Source organism: Emiliania huxleyi, assembly GCF_000372725.1.
Source record: "Emiliania huxleyi CCMP1516 chromosome Unknown EMIHUscaffold_135, whole genome shotgun sequence".
Taxonomy (NCBI): Eukaryota; Haptophyta; order Isochrysidales; family Noelaerhabdaceae; genus Emiliania; species Emiliania huxleyi.
The window spans coordinates 372,870-392,601 of NW_005201240.1; the positions used below are offsets into that span (position 1 = coordinate 372,870).

At 65.2% G+C, this 19,732-nt stretch overlaps 7 protein-coding genes across 7 annotated transcripts in view; 1 reads left to right on the top strand and 6 right to left on the bottom strand.

Annotated features, from left to right (window-relative positions):
* Positions 1-178, bottom strand: part of EMIHUDRAFT_110519 (hypothetical protein) — a gene marked incomplete at both ends in the record, with an annotated part of 838 nt that extends 660 nt beyond the window's left edge. The window contains one exon of the mRNA XM_005788467.1: positions 14-178. Within this exon, the coding sequence (XP_005788524.1) occupies positions 14-178 (165 nt within the window). The remainder of the gene's footprint in view (positions 1-13) is intronic.
* Positions 179-1,653: 1,475 nt separating this feature from the next.
* EMIHUDRAFT_70936 (hypothetical protein) lies at positions 1,654-2,083 on the bottom strand (the record flags this gene model as incomplete). Its single annotated transcript, XM_005788468.1, has 2 exons — positions 1,654-1,836; positions 2,000-2,083. Coding segments are annotated over 2 exons (267 nt in total), but the record flags the coding sequence as incomplete, so codon positions are not given.
* Positions 2,084-5,886: 3,803 nt separating this feature from the next.
* Positions 5,887-6,519, bottom strand: EMIHUDRAFT_226990 (hypothetical protein; the record flags this gene model as incomplete). The annotated part of the gene is made up of 2 exons (XM_005788469.1): positions 5,887-6,331; positions 6,398-6,519. The coding sequence occupies 2 exons, from the start codon at positions 6,517-6,519 to the stop codon at positions 5,887-5,889; spliced, it is 567 nt and encodes a 188-aa protein (XP_005788526.1).
* Positions 6,520-7,040: 521 nt separating this feature from the next.
* Positions 7,041-8,216, bottom strand: EMIHUDRAFT_440775 (hypothetical protein). The gene has a single exon (XM_005788470.1). The coding sequence runs from the start codon at positions 8,146-8,148 to the stop codon at positions 7,069-7,071; it is 1,080 nt and encodes a 359-aa protein (XP_005788527.1). The 5' UTR covers positions 8,149-8,216; the 3' UTR covers positions 7,041-7,068.
* A 995-nt stretch (positions 8,217-9,211) lies between these two features.
* Positions 9,212-9,760, bottom strand: EMIHUDRAFT_226992 (hypothetical protein; the record flags this gene model as incomplete). The annotated part of the gene is made up of 3 exons (XM_005788471.1): positions 9,212-9,244; positions 9,391-9,654; positions 9,725-9,760. The coding sequence occupies 3 exons, from the start codon at positions 9,758-9,760 to the stop codon at positions 9,212-9,214; spliced, it is 333 nt and encodes a 110-aa protein (XP_005788528.1).
* A 3,067-nt stretch (positions 9,761-12,827) lies between these two features.
* Positions 12,828-15,311, bottom strand: EMIHUDRAFT_226993 (hypothetical protein; the record flags this gene model as incomplete). The annotated part of the gene is made up of 4 exons (XM_005788472.1): positions 12,828-12,952; positions 13,186-14,763; positions 14,867-14,936; positions 15,120-15,311. The coding sequence occupies 4 exons, from the start codon at positions 15,309-15,311 to the stop codon at positions 12,828-12,830; spliced, it is 1,965 nt and encodes a 654-aa protein (XP_005788529.1).
* A 271-nt stretch (positions 15,312-15,582) lies between these two features.
* PDK3 (putative pyruvate dehydrogenase kinase) overlaps positions 15,583-19,732 on the top strand; it is a gene marked incomplete at its 3' end in the record, with an annotated part of 4,704 nt that continues 554 nt past the window's right edge. Inside the window, exons 1-5 of the mRNA XM_005788474.1 lie at positions 15,583-16,111; positions 16,174-16,230; positions 16,302-16,382; positions 16,492-16,605; positions 16,821-16,909. Of these exons, the coding sequence (XP_005788531.1) occupies positions 15,605-16,111; positions 16,174-16,230; positions 16,302-16,382; positions 16,492-16,605; positions 16,821-16,909 (848 nt within the window). The remainder of the gene's footprint in view (positions 16,112-16,173; positions 16,231-16,301; positions 16,383-16,491; positions 16,606-16,820; positions 16,910-19,732) is intronic.

A 19,732-nucleotide genomic window follows, 5' to 3' on the forward strand; every position in this document is an offset into this window, starting at 1 on the left:
GTCTCGAACGCACCGCGGTTCCCGTCTTGACTGTTCCGGCGGGGCAGACGTGCACGATTGCATCGGCGGCCGTCTCGAGCGCGTGTGCAGCGAGTGATGGCGGCATGCAGTGGCGAGCAATGGAGACGAGGCCTCGTTGGGACAGGCCGCGTCCGGGCACGAGCTTGATCGGAGGCATCGACACGTGCAAGAGGGTACCCGTCCGACCTTGAGCAGACCGAAGCTGAGTATCTCATAACCGCTCTTTTATTTGAGTATCTGATCACCGTACTCGTTTATTCACGAGGCGACCCCAGGGTCTAGGTTTCCTAGGGGCGTGCTGTGAATAAACAGCGAAGAAGACGCCTGGTATCTGATACTGACCTGTTCCCACCGTCATCACTTTGAACATGGTCGGATCATGGTCGGATCAGGGGCGGAACATGGTCTGGAAATTCCCTAGGTGCCGCCGCCGCTGACCGCTGTTCGAGCACGGTCGGGTTTCTCGGGGTTAGTGCACCAGTAACCGCCGCTGCGCCTTTCATGGGGTGAAAAAACACTATCCGGTGGCAGGTTCTAAAAGAAAACTGTGTCTTGATTTGCCTACAAAACACCTAAAAGAAAACTGCGGTAGCCAACTCGAAGACCACCGCAGGGGCACCACCACACGCTCTTGCTTTGCCAACAACAAACCTACAACCCCTTTTGCCAGAGACATGCCCGTGCTGGCGATGGTTCTTTATCTCGTTGCCTGGAATCCGACGCCTCCAAAGGTGCACGGCTTGCACCAACACACAAAGTGCTCCATGCTCGCCGCCGACGAGAGCGACGAGGCGGTCACGCCCTCGACGACGACCGATTGGCGCGTGGAGCGGGCTCGGCTGACTCGCCAGCACTCACAGGCTGTGCTTCGTCGGCCGCGTAGATTTCTGCCGTACTCGGCAGCCAGCGAATGGGCTCAGCAGTTGGGATTGTCGACGCGGGAGGAGTGGGACGACTTGGCTTGAGCTTGGGGAGGGATGGTCCAGCTACGTGCCGAGGGAAACCCCGAGTCGCACTACACAAAGCTTGTGCCAGTGGCTCGGTGCGCATCGCCGCACTCTGCCTTCGCCTCGCCCTTTCTCATCCCACGTCGCTTGCGCCTTAGGCTGGCGCGCATGGCTAACGGGCGAGGCTTAGACCTTCGTGGCCGGGACCGTGTGCCGTTTTACCGGATCTCGCAAGATGTCGGACCTCCGCGTTAGCGCTGCACATAGCCATCCATGCGCCATGTACGCACAGGGTAGCTGGCGGTAGCTCCTTCACCACACACGCACGCGCGTGTCGCGCGATGCCGATGGCTTGGTTGGACGGTGTTATATAAGTGTTTAGTGTTCTATTCATGTTCATTTATTCGATAGATAGTTACAAGTTAGAGTCATACTCGCACAGACGATAGATACTGCATACACGGCTGCGGCTCCCTAGACCCTACAAGCTACAACTCTGGCTCTTTTTTTAGTCTTGACTCTTGTGTTCTTCGTCTTGGAGAAAGAAAACGGAAAAGAAGAGACCCCAGTTTCGCAGTCCCTGTCCGCAGTCGGTCTGTCGGTGTGAGAGCGCTTCGGGAGCCACGTCGCACGTGAGCCGTCTGCGTGCGTGGCCCGCGAGACGCGGCTCGACCAGGACTCAGCTTCACACCTCGACGCCCAAGTGCTCGCGCACGATCGCGGCCAGCGCATCCTCGTTGCCTGGCACGCCCTCGAGCCGGTGCACCTCCCTCCCCTCGGCGAAGAAGAGCAGCGTCGGCAGGCCGGCGACGCGCAGCTCCGAGGACAGGTCGGGCTCCGCGTCTGAGTCGAGCTTGCAGACCCGCGCCTGGAGCAGACACGAGTGAAGCTGCCGCCCGATGCGTGCCGGCTCGTGAGCTTGCTGGACTATAGAGGGGCTTGTGGTTCAGCACGAGGACCCCGCGTCTTGGCGCCAGACGTGGACCAACGGCGGGGTTCGCAATCTCGTCGAATCTCGGCTAGACCCGCACCTCGCAGCCGAGGCGCTGAGCGATGCGGGAGAGCATCGGAGCGATGAGCTTACACGGCCCGCACCACGTCGCGTACACGTCGACCTAATCAACACTCATCTCCCATCGTCGGCTGGTGTATGGGCTTGCGCGACACCGAGGCCGCCGACGCGTATACCAGCAATGGCGAGCGGCCATCCGCCATCTCTTGCCGTAGTTGCTCTGCGGTCACCTCGCCCACCTGAAGGTATCAGATCGCAGTTTCGGACCTGTCCGGCAGTGGCTTCGATGCGGCGGCCGCGCCAACCTGGCCGGGAGAGAGGCCGCCCGACGCGCTGAAGCCTGCGCTGGCGGCCACCAGGCCCGCCAGCCTCGCCGCGAGCTCCTAGCAAGGTTCCGGGCAGGTTCGAGGACGGTGCCAGAGCGCCGCCAGCCGCGCCGCAGCCCGCTCCTAGACAAGAAAGGGTGCCGGTCAGAGAACAAGAGAAGAGGCGCGAGGTGGCTCCCCAGCCGCGCAGCGCCTGCTTCTCGAGGCAGTCCGCCCACCCCACGTTGCGGGCCGCCAGCGCGCCGCGCAGCTCCTTGACCTTCATCTGCATCGCCTCGGCCAGCGCAGCGGCATACGCCGCCTCGGCCAGCCCCTCCTCGTCTGCAGCGGCGGGCGGCGGCGGCGCGGGCGGCGCGGGCGGCGCGGGTGGGGAGGAGGTGCCGCCGCCTCCGGAGGGCGACTGCGCAGCGTCCGACGGCGCGCCCTCCGCCGGGCTAAAGTGCGGCTTGGAGAAGGCGCGAGCGTTGAGGAGCTCGCTCACGAGCTTGTCCTTGTCGCCGTCGGCAATCGCAGCGCTGTCGGCCCCAAACGCGTCTAGCTCCTGCCGGATCGCGTCGACGGACATGGCGCGCACCGCTGCCGCCTCCGCCTCCGCCTGGGCGACTGCGTCGCCAAAGCCAGCGGCAGGGCTCGAAGGAGCTGCCGGCGGCGCCGCTGGTGGCGGCGCCTCGCGTGCGTCGACAAGCGCTCGCTCCAGGTCCTCACGCTCGAAGCACACGCCCCGCCACAACACGCTGCGCTCGTCCAGCTCTGCCTTGATGGCTGCGAGCCGCATTTCGGCAGGTGAAGGTTTGCTGCCGTCAAGCCGGAAGCCAGCAGTCCGCACAGCGGCGGTGCCGGTACGCAAGGGGCCGATGGTGTACGCGAGGGGCGTGGCAGCGGCCAACTGCAACATATCTGACTGTCCGCGAGCTCGAAAAAGAATTTAAAGAACACAACTCCGTCTCACAGCCTGTCAGATGTCACGATGCATCCGAAGGGGACCCCAGCGCCGGCATCATCCGTAGAGGCACGAGTGTTCGAAGAGAGAGTGGACCTGAGCAACAACATGACCTGCAGGCAAATGATCGGAGTGGGAGTCAGAAATGTGGTCCTTGCGCGAGGGGAGCTCGATAGACTCGAGGGGCCAGGATATGCAGCAAGGAGGGCGGAGCTGCGCCGAAAGGCGAAAGAAGCCGAGAGAACAAGGGAACGGCAGGCGGCGGCGGCGCAGGACGAGGCAGAAGAGAATGACGCGACAGAGGAGGAAGTGACAAGGGAGAGAACGACGAGAGTGGGACGGCCGCGAGGTGGCATGAAGGTTGCAGCGAGAATCGGCGAGAGACTGCGAAAAGAGATAGGAAGAGGCAGACTCCCTAGGGTGGGCGACGGCTAGCGCATCACACTCCTCTCCTTAAAATCCCTGTGTGGTGGCGGCGTGCCGTCCTCCCATCCCTCCCTTGGGTTGTCTGTTTTCTTTCTTTCTTTTAGCACACAGGCTCGACACAGGAAAAGAATTTTAGGTGGAACCGAAGCCCCAGTGTGTTCGATTGCCATACAGACATGGGTGCGAAACAACGACAAGACCAAGGCACGGGCAGAGGAACGAGAGAAGAATATAGGGTGGATAAAGCGCCTGTTCACGGCATGGAGGGTGAGCCACGCCGAACGCAAGGAAGCCGCGGGGAAGACGACCCCGCCCGAGGAGGACGAAACACCTGTGGCACCCGAAGGGGACCCCAGCGCCAGCATCATCCGTGGTGGCACAAGTGTTCGAAGAGAGAGTGGACCTGAGCAATGATACTCGTCGCCCTGAATGGTTGCCCAGGTTACTCAGGACACCATCCCGGCGTGAACACGACGAACTGCCCTTCTCCGATGCACGCGCGGCACGCGCCACGGCGCGGCACGTGCCGCCGTCTTTGTTTGAAGTAAAAAGTCGAATCAGAGCGGTGTCGGCGTTGTCCTGAGTTTTCTCCTTCGGACCGCCCAACCGGGACCGCTCCGGGACGCACGCCGGCGAAGCACCATCAAGCTGCTGTACGGCCGCGGTATCGCCTCCCCTGGCTTAGCTAGACTGAGATATATTGTGCACAAGGTTGGCCTCTACAATATATACACTGACACTCTACCTCCCAGAGCTCGTCCCGGTCCGCCACGGCCATCCTTGGCCTCCGGAGGGCCCCCGGCCGCGGCGCGGTGCGGCGGCGTCACAAATCCGACCACAGAGCACCGGGACGCGGTCGGGCGATCTGAGGTCCAACTAGGCGTATGCATTGCCCATCCATGGCTATCACCTGGACCCATCAACAGGCGCCTGCGGCGCCGTGGTCACGAGGTGTTGTTCACACCTGGGCAAGCATTCATGCAGCACAGTATGACTTGGCGGCAAATGATCGCAGTGGGCGTCAGAAGACTCGTCCTTGCTCGAGGAGAGCTCGATAGACTCGAGGGGCCAAGATATGCTGCGAGGAGGGCGGAGCTGCGCCGAAAGGCAAAAGAAGCCGCGAGAACAAGGGACCGGCAGGCGGCGGCGGCGTCGCAGAACGAGGCAGAGGAGAGCGATGCGACAGAGGAAGAAGCGACAGGGGAGAGAACGACGAAGAGTGGGACGACCGCGAGGTGGCATGAAGGTTGCAGCGAGAATCGGCGAGAGACTGCGAAGAGAGATAGGAAGAGGCGGACGCCCAAGGGTGGGCGACGGCTAGCGCATCACACCCCTCTCCTTAAAATCCCTGTGTGGTGGCGGCGTGCCGTCCTCCCATCCCTCCCTTGGGTTGTCCGTTTTCTTTCTTTCTTTCCCCAGTGTGTTTTGGTTGCCTCCGTGCTTTCACACTTCGCCTTATCGTGTCCGTCCGCTGTGATTGCGTCCGCCCACGACTACGTCTCTCCCCTTCTGGTGTCGACCGCGCCCCTCCGCGGGGCCTCGGCCGAACGGGAACAAGAGATGTATGTAAACAAACATGAACTCCCAGAAAGTTGGTCATGCCACGACAGCCCACTCCAAATGCAACGACGCTGATGAACCCTGTCACCTGGCTGACGGTGGAAATGGGCAACAGCACGTTCAGGCCATTCGTCACTTCCAACGTGTCCTACAAGTGGTGCACTGAGATGCAGATGGAGCTGTTTGAGATTCGAGTCATGGAGCAGGTATTGCGAGCGCGTGGTCGGCCAAGGAGCAAGGTGCCTTGCTGTCGATGTTGGGGTGAATGACGGCTTCTACACAATGCTTCTCGGGGCCGCCGGCTGCCACGTGCACGCCTTTCCCTTTGATGTGCAAGACGTGTGCAACGATATTGCACGCGAGACAGTCCCGACACCGCAACGCCGCCTTTGCTGCCAACATCGAAATTAAACGCTGGGTGCGGCGTGAGGGTCGGGAAGGGGCCGCCGGGAGTCGCGGCCACCAGCGGCGACACGACTGTTGGCTCACCGAAGCCGCCCACTTCGCGCTCGTCCGTCAGCGAGTCGACTGCGAGTCGACCAGCGCCGCGACGTTCAGCCCGTGCGAGTCGCCGTCTCCGAGCGAAGGGTTCGCCCACGACCACTCTCCGTCCTCCTCTGGCGTCTGATCATTTGCGACGGTGTATCAGTCGCCTTATGCCACCGTTGCATATCCCTGTGACGGCGGAGTTGGTCGTAGCGGCGTGGCTGAGGGCGGCGCGGAGAGCACCCCGCTCTCCTCGTGCAGCCTCGGGCTGTCCCGTCCATAGGCGTGCCGCAGGTAGAAGGTCGACAGCACCCCTATGCGGGCCGCCGTCTCCACCGAGTCGGCTCTGGGCCCCCGAGGACCCCTCGGCTTGCCCTTGTCGGAGCGTGGCTTCCTCTTGCTGGTGGCCTCGAGCTGCGCCGCTTCGGCTAGGATCCCCTTCTTCAGCAGATCGCCGTGACAGGACTCAATCCTACCCGCGCACAGGAGAACAAGATCCGTGCCGTCTCGAACCTTCTGTGCCAGTTCGCGAAGCGCCGCCGACCGTGTCCTCCAGAGTCGATCGGCCTTGTCGTCCAGGAACGCGTCGGCGGTCTCAAGGACGCGACCCTTCCTGGAGCGCATCTCCCTCGCCGGCAGGTTTTGCTATGGATGCCTTCTTTTGGCGTGGGGATGCAACCCGCCTCCTGTCCAAAGCCCTACGGCAACTGACACAGAAGAGCTTGTGCACTCGCGCCCGGACTTGCAATAGCCTGAAGCCTCCAGAACCGGCGGGTCTTCGCTTTTCGGGTCAGTCGGCATGCGGGTCGGCAAGCTTGCAAGCGGGGCTCATGCAGGACTTGGCGGCCACACTGCAGCCGCCCTCGTCCCCCCCGGGCGTAAGAACTGACGAATCGCTGATTAGCAGCTAGTTAGAGGCACCTCCTCGAAGGTCCAACCGCGAGTCTCCTCGAGGCGACCGCGCTGGTGCTGCCGGGGGCCGTTAGCACGGGAGACGGTCTCATTGGACGGTTGTGATGCAGCCGGCAGTGTGCCGGTGTGTCACTCGTGATAGGCCTACTGAAGAGCGGGCCGATACGGCGATAGACCGCGGTATTTGTGAGTGGAAGAGCCCGGGCGGCGGGGTGCGTACGGGTGTTCTCCTTGTGTGAGTTGTGTGACCGCCCCGCCCGCGCCCCCCCGGCCCCCGCGCGGGGGGAGCTCTTGTGACGTGTGAGCTGTAGCCGTGTACACAGCCGGGGGCCGACACGCACACGGGGACCATGTATGTAGTAAGTACGAGGTCAAGCATACAGCATGTTGTGCGGCTCAAAACACAAAATAGAACACTTTATATCGTTTTCTCTCACGTTACCACCACTTCAGCCACTCTATCAGCCCCTCAATCTGCCGCCATGTTGCGTGCAGTGTGGATAGCGGCGGCGGCGGCGGCGGCGATGGAGGAGGTGGTGAGGGCGGCGGAGGTGGCGGCGGGGACGGCGGCGGCGGAGATGGCGGGGGCGGGGGTGGCGGGGATGGGGGCGGTGCAGACGGCGGCGGCGGAGACGGCGACGGCGAGGGCGGCGAGGGCGGAGGAAATGGTGGTGCGGCGGGTGGCGTGCTGTGCAGTAGCGCGGCGAGAGGGTGGCCGCGCCGCTCTGAGGTGTCCGAGCCATCAAACGCCTGGTATAGCCCCGCAGCAGCCAGCGACCCGGCGCCGGTGGCGAGAAGTAGGATCAGTGCCGCCCGCCAAGACCTGGCCGGCGGCGGCGGCGAAGTCGGGAGCCCTCGGCCTCGTCGCGAGCCGACCGGGCTGTCCCCCTCCAACGCAGCGGCCTCGGCGAGGTTGAGCCAGTGCTGTTGCACCGCCACCGTCTCAGCGAGCGGGGCGTAGCCGCAGTAGCGATGCAACAACGCCATCAGGCGCCCCTGGATGCCTTTGGGGGGGGAGTCGGCGGCGCGAGGCACCGGCAGCACCAGCCGCGCCCGATCAGCCCTCGCCCTGGCGATCCGATCCTTTACGTCCGGGTCGGACGGCAGGATTGCGGCGGTGGCCCTCCTGGCGCGGGCGACACGCGATGCAACGAGGACACCAGAGGAGCTCTCTTCCTTGGTGAGGAGCGGCGCCACTTGCGTCCTCGGTGTCAGCTGCTGCGTGTACGCCCGCGGAGAGGCGCTGGGAGCGACAGCCACCCCGCTGCTCTCCACCTCGTCGTCCTCGTCGTCGATGCTCACACCGTACCGCGCGTGGCCGTGAGACTTGCGCGCGGGAGCAGCGGAGGTGCTGGCAGCAGCTGGGCGCCGTACTGGAGAGGTGCTGGCCCGGGCAGCAGCTGGGCGCCGGACTGGAGGCGCTGTGCCGCCCGACTCCTCGTCCTCTGAGCTGTCCTCTATCCGCGCATGCCGCGGGGACAGGAGCTTCTGCTGGATGCGGACGACCCTGCCCGGCATCACTCCGGCAAGGGGCGGCGGTGGGGCCGACAGAGGTGGGGACGGCGACGGCGGCGGCCACGAGGGCTGGCGGCCGCGAAAGCGCGGCGTGGGAGGTTGGTGCTCCTGCTGCTGCGCTGGCATTGCGCGAGCGCCAACGGAGAAGCGTGCTGCTGCTGCGCAAACACGCGAAGAGCCTTCCTTCCCCGCCTTGCCACGTTCACGACCACCCGGGCGTTTCATGACGGAAAATTCCTGACTCCCCAGGTGTGTACTCTTTTTGCTTGGGGCGGACAGCATGCCGGGGTAGGTAGGGTAGGTCTGGGCGCCTCCTTTAGGGTTTTCCCTCTCTTCACGCCGGAATTTTCAAAAAAAGAAATTTTCGGCGAAAATCACGACGTCAACCCTCCCCAAGTGCCGTCCTCCCATCCCTCCCTTGGGTTGTCTGTTTTCTTTCTTTCTTTCTTTACCCTCCCCAAGTGGGTGATCTGGTGCTTGTAGGGCTTGATAGTGGCCTGCCATGTCACAGGAAGGACTGTGATTGCAGGAGAGTACCACCAGCCATAACTTTAGTTGGTATAGTACCCCACCTTCACCCATACCGTGATTTCTTTTTTAATTTCCCATAAGTAGGGTAGGTAGGTAGGTAGGTAGGTAGGGGCACCGCAGGGGCCGGTCAGGTTTTTCCAGAATTTCAGCATGCTGTGGGAGTCCGCCCCAAGCAAAAAGAGTACACACCTGGACGCCCTGGATTGTTCTGTCGAGTGCTTGGTCGGGAGCCCGCCGGGCCGGCTGAGGCTGTGTGTCCGTCTGCTGTGGACCCAGTGATGGCCTAGGAGCCCTTCACGGACGGTTTTCATGCTAACACCTAGGGACCGCGTGGGGTGGGCGGCGAACCGCGCATCGGCCGACAATGTGCCGGTGTACGCGCGTTTCGCTATAAGGAAACTCTCAGGGCCCGTTTTGCAGGACCTGAGTCGCGCGAGGGTTGCCCGCCCCCTTGCCCCACCATCTTGTGTGTGTGGAGAAGCTTACCTTGCCTTTCATGCGTACATGCAACATTTGCCTCCGCACCCTGAGCTCTCTACATGAACGCGAACTGCCCAAATGAGCGCTCCTGCCCATCGCGTCGGGGTACGTAACGTTCCTACGTAGGGCGAAGCCACAGTTTCCGGCACAGCGTCCGGCGTTATCCACCTACGACACCCGAGACTGGTCAGTGGTGCAATGAGAGCGTGACAGGGGGCACAGCAGGCGCAGCACCTGCGACAGATGCTCTGCAACATCCGGCAGCGAGGGGAAGCTGCCGCGAGGGCTGGTGGGGCCCCACCCCGCCACGAACCACTGCGGGGCGAAGCGCACACTGCCGGCGGCCACGGTGTCCCGCGTCGTCGTTGAGATTGAGCGCCATCGCGAGAGGCACCACTCGGGCATCTGCTTGTAGATCAGTTCTTTGATTTTGGGCGGCAGCGCGACGAACTCCGAGTGCGACCGCACAGACAGCTGCGCCATTTCTCCGCCGGAAGCCTGCACTGTGGCGTCGGGCTCGCCGGAGCGCGGCCTGCGGACACGTGGCACGACAAACGCAGATACCGACAGCAAAGCGAGCCAGCCCGTACTGGTCGGGGCCCATGGCAGTTGACTCTCAGCCCGAAAGCGCCAAACTCGGGTGTACAAGTTTGCAGGGCGGATACTCGTACTCGTAGCTCGCGGTTTTAGACAGAATATTTCTTAAACTTGAAAATATCCTGTTTATCGGCGAACTAGTTTCACTCGGATTCACTCCTATGCACCTTCGGTGAGGGTACATTGGCGCGTAAAAGGAGAGTCACGGAATCGCGCGCGCCTCCACCAGGAAGGGCTACGCAGTATCCCTGACATCCCAACGCGCAGTGGAGGAGGAGCGAGGGCAGGTGGCCCGGAAAGCCCAATGAACCCCACAGAAGGGGCAACTGGCCGTGGCATGGAGCCACAGAGGCGACAGCCAAATCACGAGAGGGGTGAGGCCGGTCGCCGAGCGTCCAGAGGCCGCCGGGAATCGAGCCACCACCGTCAAGGCGGCGAGGGAGAAAGCACCACCCCACACCGCCGTCGAGGCGGCGAGGGAGAAGCCTAGAGAGAGGCGGAGGCAGGAGCCGAGAGCCGGCCACCACTCCGCGCCGCCGTCGAGGCGGCGACGGAGAAGCCTTGAGAGAGGCGGAGGCGGCAGCCGAGAGCCGACCGTCACTCCGCGCCGCCGTCGAGGCGGCGAGGGAGAAGCCTAGAGAGAGGCGGAGGCGGCAGCCGAGAGCCGACCGTTACTCTGCTCCGCCATCGAGGCGGCGAGGGAGAAGCCTAGAGAGAGGCGGACGCGCCGCCGTCGAGGCGGCGAGGGAGAAGCATAGAGAGCGGCGGAGGCGGCAGCTGAGAGCCGACCGTCACTCCACGCCGCCGTCGAGGAGGCGAGGGAGAAGCCTAGAATGAGGCGGAGGCGGCAGCCGAGAGCCGACCACCACTCCGCGCCGCCGTCGAGGCGGCGAGGGAGAAGCCTAGAGAGAGGCGGAGGCACGGCCGAGAGCCGGCCACCACTCCGCGCCGCCGTCGAGGCGGCGAGGGAGAAGCCTAGAAGGAGGCGGAGGCGGCAGCCGAGAGCCGACCACCACTCCGCGCCGCCGTCGAGGCGGCGAGGGAGAAGCCTAGAGAGAGGCGGGGGCGGCAGCCGAGAGCCGACCGTCACTCCACGCCGCCGTCGAGGCGGCGAGGGAGAAGCCTAGAATGAGGCGGAGGCGGCAGCCGAGAGCCGACCACCACTCCGCGCCGCCGTCGAGGCGGCGAGGGAGAAGCCTAGAGAGCGGCGGAGGCGGCAGCCGAGAGCCGACCACCACTCCGCGCCGCCGACGAGGCGGCGAGGGAGAAGCCTAGAGAGAGGCGGAGGCGGCAGCCGAGAGCCGACCACCACTCCACGCCGCCGTCGAGGCGGCGAGGGAGAAGCCTAGAATGAGGCGGAGGCGGCGGCCGAGAGCCGACCACCACTCCGCGCCGCCGTCGAGGCGGCGAGGGAGAAGCCTAGAGAGAGGCGGAGGCGGCAGCCGAGAGCCGACCGTCACTCCACGCCGCCGTCGAGGCGGCGAGGGAGAAGCCTAGAATGAGGCGGAGGCGGCAGCCGAGAGCCGACCACCACTCCGCGCCGCCGTCGAGGCGGCGAGGGAGAAGCCTAGAGAGAGGCGGAGGCGGCAGCCGAGAGCCGACCGTCACTCCACGCCGCCGTCGAGGCGGCGAGGGAGAAGCCTAGAAGGAGGCGGAGGCGGCATCCGAGAGCCGACCACCACTCCGCGCCGCCGTCGAGGCGGCGAGGGAGAAGCCTAGAGAGCGGCGGAGGCGGCAGCCGAGAGCCGACCGTCACTCCGCGCCGCCGTCGAGGCGGCGAGGGAGAAGCCTAGACAGAGGCGGAGGCGGCGGCCGAGAGCCGACCACCACTCCGCGCCGCCGTCGAGGCGGCGAGGGAGAAGCCTAGAGAGAGGCGGAGGCGGCAGCCGAGAGCCGACCACCACTCCGCGCCGCCGTCGAGGCGGCGAGGGAGAAGCCTAGAGAGAGGCGGAGGCACGGCCGAGAGCCGACCACCACTCCGCGCCGCCGTCGAGGCGGCGAGGGAGAAGCCTAGAGAGAGGCGGAGGCGGCAGCCGAGAGCCGTCCACCACTCCGCGCCGCCGTCGAGGCGGCGAGGGAGAAGCCTAGAGAGAGGCGGAGGCGGCAGCCGAGAGCCGTCCACCACTCCGTGCCGCCGTCGAGGCGGCGAGGGAGAAGCCTAGAAGGAGGCGGAGGCGGCGGCCGAGAGCCGACCGTCACTCCGCGCCGCCGTCGAGGCGGCGAGGGAGAAGCCTAGAGAGAGGCGGAGGCGGCAGCCGAGAGCCGACCACCACTCCGTGCCGCCGTCGAGGCGGCGAAGGAGAAGCCTAGAAGGAGGCGGAGGCGGCGGCCGAGAGCCGACCACCACTCCGCGCCGCCGTCGAGGCGGCGAGGGAGAAGCCTAGAGAGCGGCGGAGGCGGCAGCCCAGAGCCGTCCACCACTCCGCGCCGCCGTCGAAGCGGCGAGGGAGAAGCCCGAGGGAGAAGCCCAGAGAGAGGCGGAGGCGGCGGCCGAGAGCTGACCGTCACTCCGTGCCGCCGTCGAGGCGGCGAGGGAGAAGCCTAGAGAGAGGCGGAGGCGGCGGCCGAGAGCCGACCACCACTCCGCGCCGCCGTCGAGGCGGCGAGGGAGAAGCCTAGAGAGAGGCGGAGGCGGCGGCCGAGAGCCGGCCACCACTCCGCGCCGCCGTCGAGGCGGCGAGGGAGAAGCCTAGAGAGAGGCGGAGGCGGCAGCCGAGAGCCGACCGTCACTCCGCGCCGCCGTCGAGGCGGCGAGGGAGAAGCCTAGAGAGAGGCGGAGGCGGCGGCCGAGAGCCGACCGTCACTCCGTGCCGCCGTCGAGGCGGAGAGGGAGAAGCCTAGAAGGAGGCAAAGGTCCGACCGAGAGCCGGCTACCACTCCGCGCCGCCGTCGAGGCGGCGAGGGAGAAGCCTAGAGAGAGGCGGAGGCGGCGGCTGAGAGCCGACAGTCACTCCACGCCGCCGTCGAGGCGGCGAGGGGGGAAGCCCAGAGACGAGGCTCGGGTAGAAGAAGAGCAAGGCGAGGCTCACTCGAGAGGGAAGGCAGCAGTGACAGCTGGCCGCCCGCCACGCCGCTCACGAGGAGGCACACGAGACGAGACTCGAGCAGAAGAGGAGCGAGGCGAGGCTCACTCGCCACGCCGCCCACGAGGCGGCACACGAGACGAGGCTCGAGTAGAAGAGGAGCGAGGCGAGGCTCACTCGAGAGGGAAGGCAGCAGTGACAGCTGGCCGCCCGCCACGCCGCTCACGAGGAGGCACACGAGACGAGACTCGAGCAGAAGAGGAGCGAGGCGAGGCTCACTCGCCATGTCGCCCACGAGGCGGCACACGAGACGAGGCTCGAGTAGAAGAGGAGCGAGGCGAGGCTCACTCGAGAGGGAAGGCAGCAGTGACAGCTGGCCGCCCGCCACGCCGCCCACGAGGCGGCACACGAGACGAGGCTGAGTAGAAGAGGAGCGAGGCGAGGCTCACTCGCCATGTCGCCCACGAGGCGGCACACGAGACGAGGCTCGAGTAGAAGAGGAGCGAGGCGAGGCTCACTCGAGAGGGAAGGCAGCAGTGACAGCTGGCCGCCCGCCACGCCGCCCACGAGGCGGCACACGAGACGAGACTCGAGTAGAAGAGGAGCGAGGCGAGGCTCACTCGCCATGTCGCCCACGAGGCGGCACACGAGACGAGGCTCGAGTAGAAGAGGAGCGAGGCGAGGCTCACTCGAGAGGGAATGCAGCAGTGACAGCTGGCCGCCCGCCACGCCGCCCACGAGGCGGCACACGAGACGAGGCTCGAGTAGAAGAGGAGCGAGCTGAGGCTCACTCGCCATGTCGCCCACGAGGCGGCACACGAGACGAGGCTCGAGTAGAAGAGGAGCGAGGCGAGGCTCACTCGAGAGGGAAGGCAGCAGTGACAGCTGGCCGCCCGCCACGCCGCCCACGAGGCGGCACACGAGACGAGGCTCGAGTAGAAGAGGAGCGAGGCGAGGCTCACTCGAGAGGGAAGGCAGCAGTGACAGCTGGCCGCCCGCCACGCCGCCGCCCACGAGGCGGCACACGAGACGATGCTCGAGTAGAAGAGGAGCGAGGCGAGGCTCACTCGAGAGGGAAGGCAGCAGTGACAGCTGGCCGCCCGCCACGCCGCCCACGAGGCGGCACACGAGACGAGGCTCGAGTAGAAGAGGAGCGAGGCGAGGCTCACTCGAGAGGGAAGGCAGCAGTGACAGCTGGCCGCCCGCCACGCCGCCCACGAGGCGGCACACGAGACGAGACTCGAGTAGAAGAGGAGCGAGGCGAGGCTCACTCGCCATGTCGCCCACGAGGAGGCACACGAGACGAGGCTCGAGTAGAGGAGGAGCGAGGCGAGGCTCACTCGAGAGGGAAGGCAGCAGTGACAGCTGGCCGCCCGCCACGCCGCCCACGAGGCGGCACACGAGACGAGGCTCGAGTAGAAGAGGAGCAAGCTGAGGCTCACTCGCCATGTCGCCCACGAGGCGGCACACGAGACGAGGCTCGAGTAGAAGAGGAGCGAGGCGAGGCTCACTCGAGAGGGAAGGCAGCAGTGACAGCTGGCCGCCCGCCACGCCGCCCACGAGGCGGCACACGAGACGAGGCTCGAGTAGAAGAGGAGCGAGGCGAGGCTCACTCGAGAGGGAAGGCAGCAGTGACAGCTGGCCGCCCGCCACGCCGCCCACGAGGCGGCACACGAGACGAGGCTCGAGTAGAAGAGGAGCGAGCTGAGGCTCACTCGCCATGTCGCCCACGAGGCGGCACACGAGACGAGGCTCGAGTAGAAGAGGAGCGAGGCGAGGCTCACTCGAGAGGGAAGGCAGCAGTGACAGCTGGCCGCCCGCCACGCCGCCCACGAGGAGGCACACGAGACGAGGCTCGAGTAGAAGAGGAGCGAGGCGAGGCTTACTCGAGAGGGAAGGCAGCAGTGACAGCTGGCCGCCCGCCACGCCGCCCACGAGGAGGCACACGAGACGAGGCTCGAGTAGAAGAGGAGCGAGGCGAGGCTCACTCGAGAGGGAAGGCAGCAGTGACAGCTGGCCGCCCGCCACGCCGCCCACGAGGAGGCACACGAGACGAGGCTCGAGTAGAAGAGGAGCGAGGCGAGGCTCACTCGAGAGGGAAGGCAGCAGTGACAGCTGGCCGCCCGCCACGCCGCCCACGAGGCGGCACTGGGGTGCTGCCTGGAGAGGAGATATCCCAGAGCCACCTGAGCGCAGAGCTCAGCCACATCTGCAGCACGAGGCCGGAGAGAAGAGAGACGCACGCCACGAGTTGAGATGCAACAGCATTCCTCAGAGCGGGCTGTGGAGCCACCGACTCAGGTCTCCAGGTGGACGAGGCCGCTGTGGCAGGGCCGAGGCGACCGCAGAGCATCGCAGGCAAGCAGATGAGGCCATCGCCCATCGTGCACTGCTGCCAAGGACAGTCGCCAGCAACAGCAACAATGGCGCAGACGCACACAGATCCTGCACGGAGAAGAAAGAACTGGTGCAGCCGAAGGGCTGGCGCAGTAGGAAGGAGAGCCTGGCGCGGCCAAGGACGAGGAGCGGCGTCATGGCCAGGTGAGCAGGAGAGAGCAGCGGAAGCCGCGCTCATCAGAGCAGCGAGCGGGCGGGAGCGCCCGACACGCACGGAAGTTCAAACTTCCGTAAAAGATGAAGTAAAAGATGTCCACGGAGAGTCCGTGAAGGACGCAGAGGCAGAAGAAGAGGTAGGAGAGGAGAGGATCTCCGTGAGTCTCCTGCGGGAAACTAGTGGCCTATCACGAGTTAGGGCCCCTACCCCAATCGTTATCGGCGAAGGGCGCGTTTCCTCTGCCTTCGTGAGAACACGCCGGTCTTCGATTTCGATGCTGCCCGGCCTTGCTCGTCCTTGCTTCGGGGCGGCGCCGCGGCAGTCGCTGCGGCGAGCGGCTCGTGCGACACGCCTCCTATCAGCCTCTCGCGATCGGCATCTCAGCGTGGCCGCGCCCGCCGACTTGGCGCACGTCGCTGCGGCCGCCACCACTTCGGCAGCGGCGTCGTCGAGCTCGTTTGACATCGACCAGCTCGCGCGGCAGCCGATGACCTCGCTTTCGCTCAACGACCTCTACCGCGTCGCGAGCTCTCCGACCGACGAGCAGAACCTGCTCAACGCGCAGTTTGTGAGGCGCGAGCTGCCCATCCGGTATGCTCATCGGTGCGCGCAGCTGCGCAACCTGCCCTTCGGCCTCGCTGCGGACGAGCGGATCGAGCATGCGGCGCGCACGTACGAGCAGCAGGCGGAGGCGTTGTTCCTCCACCCCAAGCCAGTCGACGCCAGCAGCAAGCGGTCATTTGACTCGCTGCTCCGCTCGTCGCAGCCAAAGCTCCTCGAGGTGCTGGAGACCTTCCACGTGGCGTGCGGGACATGTCCGTGACACGTCCGTGACACCTACAGGTGCCGGAGCATATTGGCACGGCGCTGGCGGCGCGGCTCCACGCGGAGGGCGGCGAGGCCGACGCAGACGCAGACGGCGCGCACGCAGCGTCCATGACACGTCCGTGACACGGGCATGGCATGTCCAGGCCGACGCCGATGCCGACCGCACGCAGCAGCGAGTCATCGACACGCACCTGGACGAGTTCTTCCTCGCTCGAATCGGCCAGGTGCTCCTCCTCCTGGTTAAACGTCCAGACACGTCCGACGCCTCCCGGCCGCCTCCTCGGCATCTTCCCATCGTCCACTGGCGCGCCCCTCCCCTCCTCCCGCCGCCAGCGCTTCTTGATCGAGCACTACCTCGCATCGTCTGGCTCGAGCGGCGCGGAGCAGCGGCCCGGCTTCTCGGGCATCATCCAGTCGCGCTGCTCGCCGTTCGAGGTTGTCGAGCAGGCGGAGGCAGATCTGGGGGAGATATGGGGGAGATATGGGTTCGAGGTTGTCGAGCAGGCGGAGGCAGATCTGGGGGAGATATGGGGGAGATATGGGTTCGAGGTTGTCGAGCAGGCGGAGGCCTCTCTCCGTAGTCTGCCTAGACTGACACGCCCCTCCTCCTTGCGAGAAGCCTACACTGAGGAGTGCGCTGTCTCATGCTCCGCCTCTGGCAGGCGGCGGCCGAGACTTTCCTTCTCTGCAGCGCGCGGCTGGGTGTCTGCCCGCAGATTGAGGTTCGGGGCGACCGCGATGCGTCGTTTACGTGCGCGCGCAGCCAGAGGAAACGCCTCGAGGCTGTCGAGCTCTTCACACCTCAAGCTGTGAACAGGTACGTGCCGAAGCACATCTTCTTCGTCGCGAGCGAGCTCCTCAAGAACGCGGCCGCGGCGACAGTCGACTTCCACGCCTCGCGCGGCGGCGGCGGCGGCTTACCCCCCGTCCGGATCGTCGTCGCGTGCGGCGAGAACGAGATGGCGATCAAGGTAGCGGATGAGGGCGGAGGCATCGCGCGCTCGCGGCTGGCCGAGGTGTGGTCGTACCGCGGGGCGCGGCTGGCGGGCGGGTTCGGGCTGGCGGCGAGGAGCGACGCGGACGAGCTGGTGCGCTCGCCCGAGGCGTCGGCCGGGCTCGGGCTTCCCCTGGCGCGGCTGCACTGCAAGTTCTTCGGCGGCTCGCTCCACCTCACGCCGATGGAGGGGTACGGCACCGACTCGTACGCCAAGCTCAACCGGCTCGGCGACGACAACTGCGAGGACCTGCCCCAGGCGGTGCGGGAGAGCTACGGCATGGAGGCTGCGGAGCCCTCGGCAGCTGTCAATCAGTGGTACGCGCGGCGCGGGCTGCAGGTGGGAGACTTGCTCTATGACGCGCAGGCGCGGCGCGGCTGAGGAGGAGGGCGGCGGCAGAAGGCGGGGGCGGAAGGCGGCGGAGGAGGCGGCGGAGAGAAGGCCGTGGTTTAGGAGTAGGGGGGGCGGGGGATGTGGGATGGACACACGCAATTCGAGGCCTTTCGCTTTCCTCCTGCATGCGTGAGTCTCGAGTCCGAGGGAGACGCTGAGAGAGAGTTGACGCGGCTGGAGAGACGCGTGTGCCGCGTGTGTGCGCGCTCTCTTTCTCTCCTGCTGTGAGACGCACCGTGCCATGTGTCGCGACACGCATGTGAGGCATGCTGATGAGTGATGACTTGATGTCATCACTAGCCGAGCCAAGGCCGGCGAGGGGTCGTTTAGCGTGACAGATAAGTCATACAAGTAGAACTTCAAGTTGCCAACTTCGTCGACCGTCGTCGTCACGTGTCACGTCGTCAAACGTGCACGTCGTGTGACTCGTGTACGCACGGTACGCGAGACATTAAAACTAAGGGGCAGAGGCACTCCGCCACATCACCACTACCCGCGCTCTAGAAGAGCGCAAGAGGCGGGCGGGGCGTGGGGGGGCGCGGGGTCCGCGCGGGAATCCGGGGGCGAAGTCGGGGGGGCGGGGGACAGACACGATACACGTACGACGTGTCGCGCCGACTCTTGGAACACACGGCACACAGACCGACCGCGTCTCACAGTCTACCGACAATCGACAATGTGTACAATCTTGACCCGCAGCCGCGCTTTGAGGCAGGGCGCAGGCTCACCGGGAGACCTGCTTAAGCCAAGTGCGGGGCGGTCTGAGCAGGCGTGAGGGCTTGGTGAGGGCAAGGCCTGAGCTCTCAACAGGATTGGGCCATACGACAGCTCCTGCCGGTGTTCAGTGGGCATGCCACAGAGCGCGAACACACTTCCCTACCATGCCCGCACCGCGGTGCAGCCACCGGCCAGCGACCTGGGCGGCGGCCTTCAAGGGTGGCTGCTCTGCGATGACCCTCCTGGACTCAGAGCCCTCCTCCGCGTACTCCTTGGCGAGAGCGAGCAGGGTGGCTTTGTGCTCGAAGCGCGCGGCCAGCACGAGCGGAGTATCACCCGCCGTTGTCCTCTGCGTGAGGTTAGCACCACCCCGCAGGAGCTGCGTGACGAGTTGAGAGTGGCCTCTCTCCGCAGCAACGTGCAGCGGCGAATGGCCAGTCCAAGAAGGGACGTCAATATCCGCGCCGTGCTCGATGAGGGTGGATAGGACGGCGCGCCCGTTGCTGCTCGCGGCGGCGTAGTGAACCGCCGTCCAACCATGCGTCAGCTCCTGGATATTGAGGTGTGACCGAGGGATCGCGTTGGCGATTGTCGCGGTGGTCCTGACATCGCCGAGCTCTGCGGCTCGCATCAGTGCCGTCTTTCCCACCCCGTCGTCGCACGAGGCCGGTGACGCGGCCGAGGAGAGCAACAGTGAGGATAGAAAGGTGGCCATTGGCGGAGGGTCGTTGAACAGCGGCGTCGACGAGCGAGTGGTGACTGGGGGAGACCGGTGACCGCTGAAAGGACGGATGCGACTGAAACGAGGCGACTCCCCCCCCCCCCCCCCCCCAGTCTTTCCTTTTCCAGTGTAATGTAGCTCTTACGAACATACCCGAGGGTGAACTGCTGACAGGGTTTGCGATGAGAAGCGATCCGAACGTGGCATTCGGGTGATTAGCTTTAAGACACAGAGCTCTCACAAAATTGCTTGGGCTGTAGCAGGTTTGCCTCTCGCACCCCGTCTGTTTTCCTTTCCCTTTTTCTCTACACCCCCTCTCTTTTCCTCTCTATTTTCCCGGGAAAACTCCGTGGAAATCGTCAAATTTTGGGGCGCTGAGCCGAGTCTGACTGAGGCTGGTTTGGGCCCAAAATCAGCCAAATTTTAGGCCAAATCGGAAAAATGCCGGGAATTTTGCGGAGAACCCGTGTATACCTGGAATTTACCCTGGCCCTGCGACCGCCTGGGTATTTTGTCGATTTCCTCAATTTTGCCTCAGATTTTGCCCCAGACCAGCTCTCAGACTCAAGACTCACGGTACAGGGTCAGGGAAACTCGCGAGTTTCCAGAATGGAGCACCAAACACCCTCTGAGCTCTGTTTTCCCTCGAAATTTCCGGAAACGCAAAGTGCTGGGGACCCTCTGTTCCTTTTTGTTTGCCGGAAACCTGCTACATCCCAAAAATCACAGCGGGAGGATTTGTGTTCTG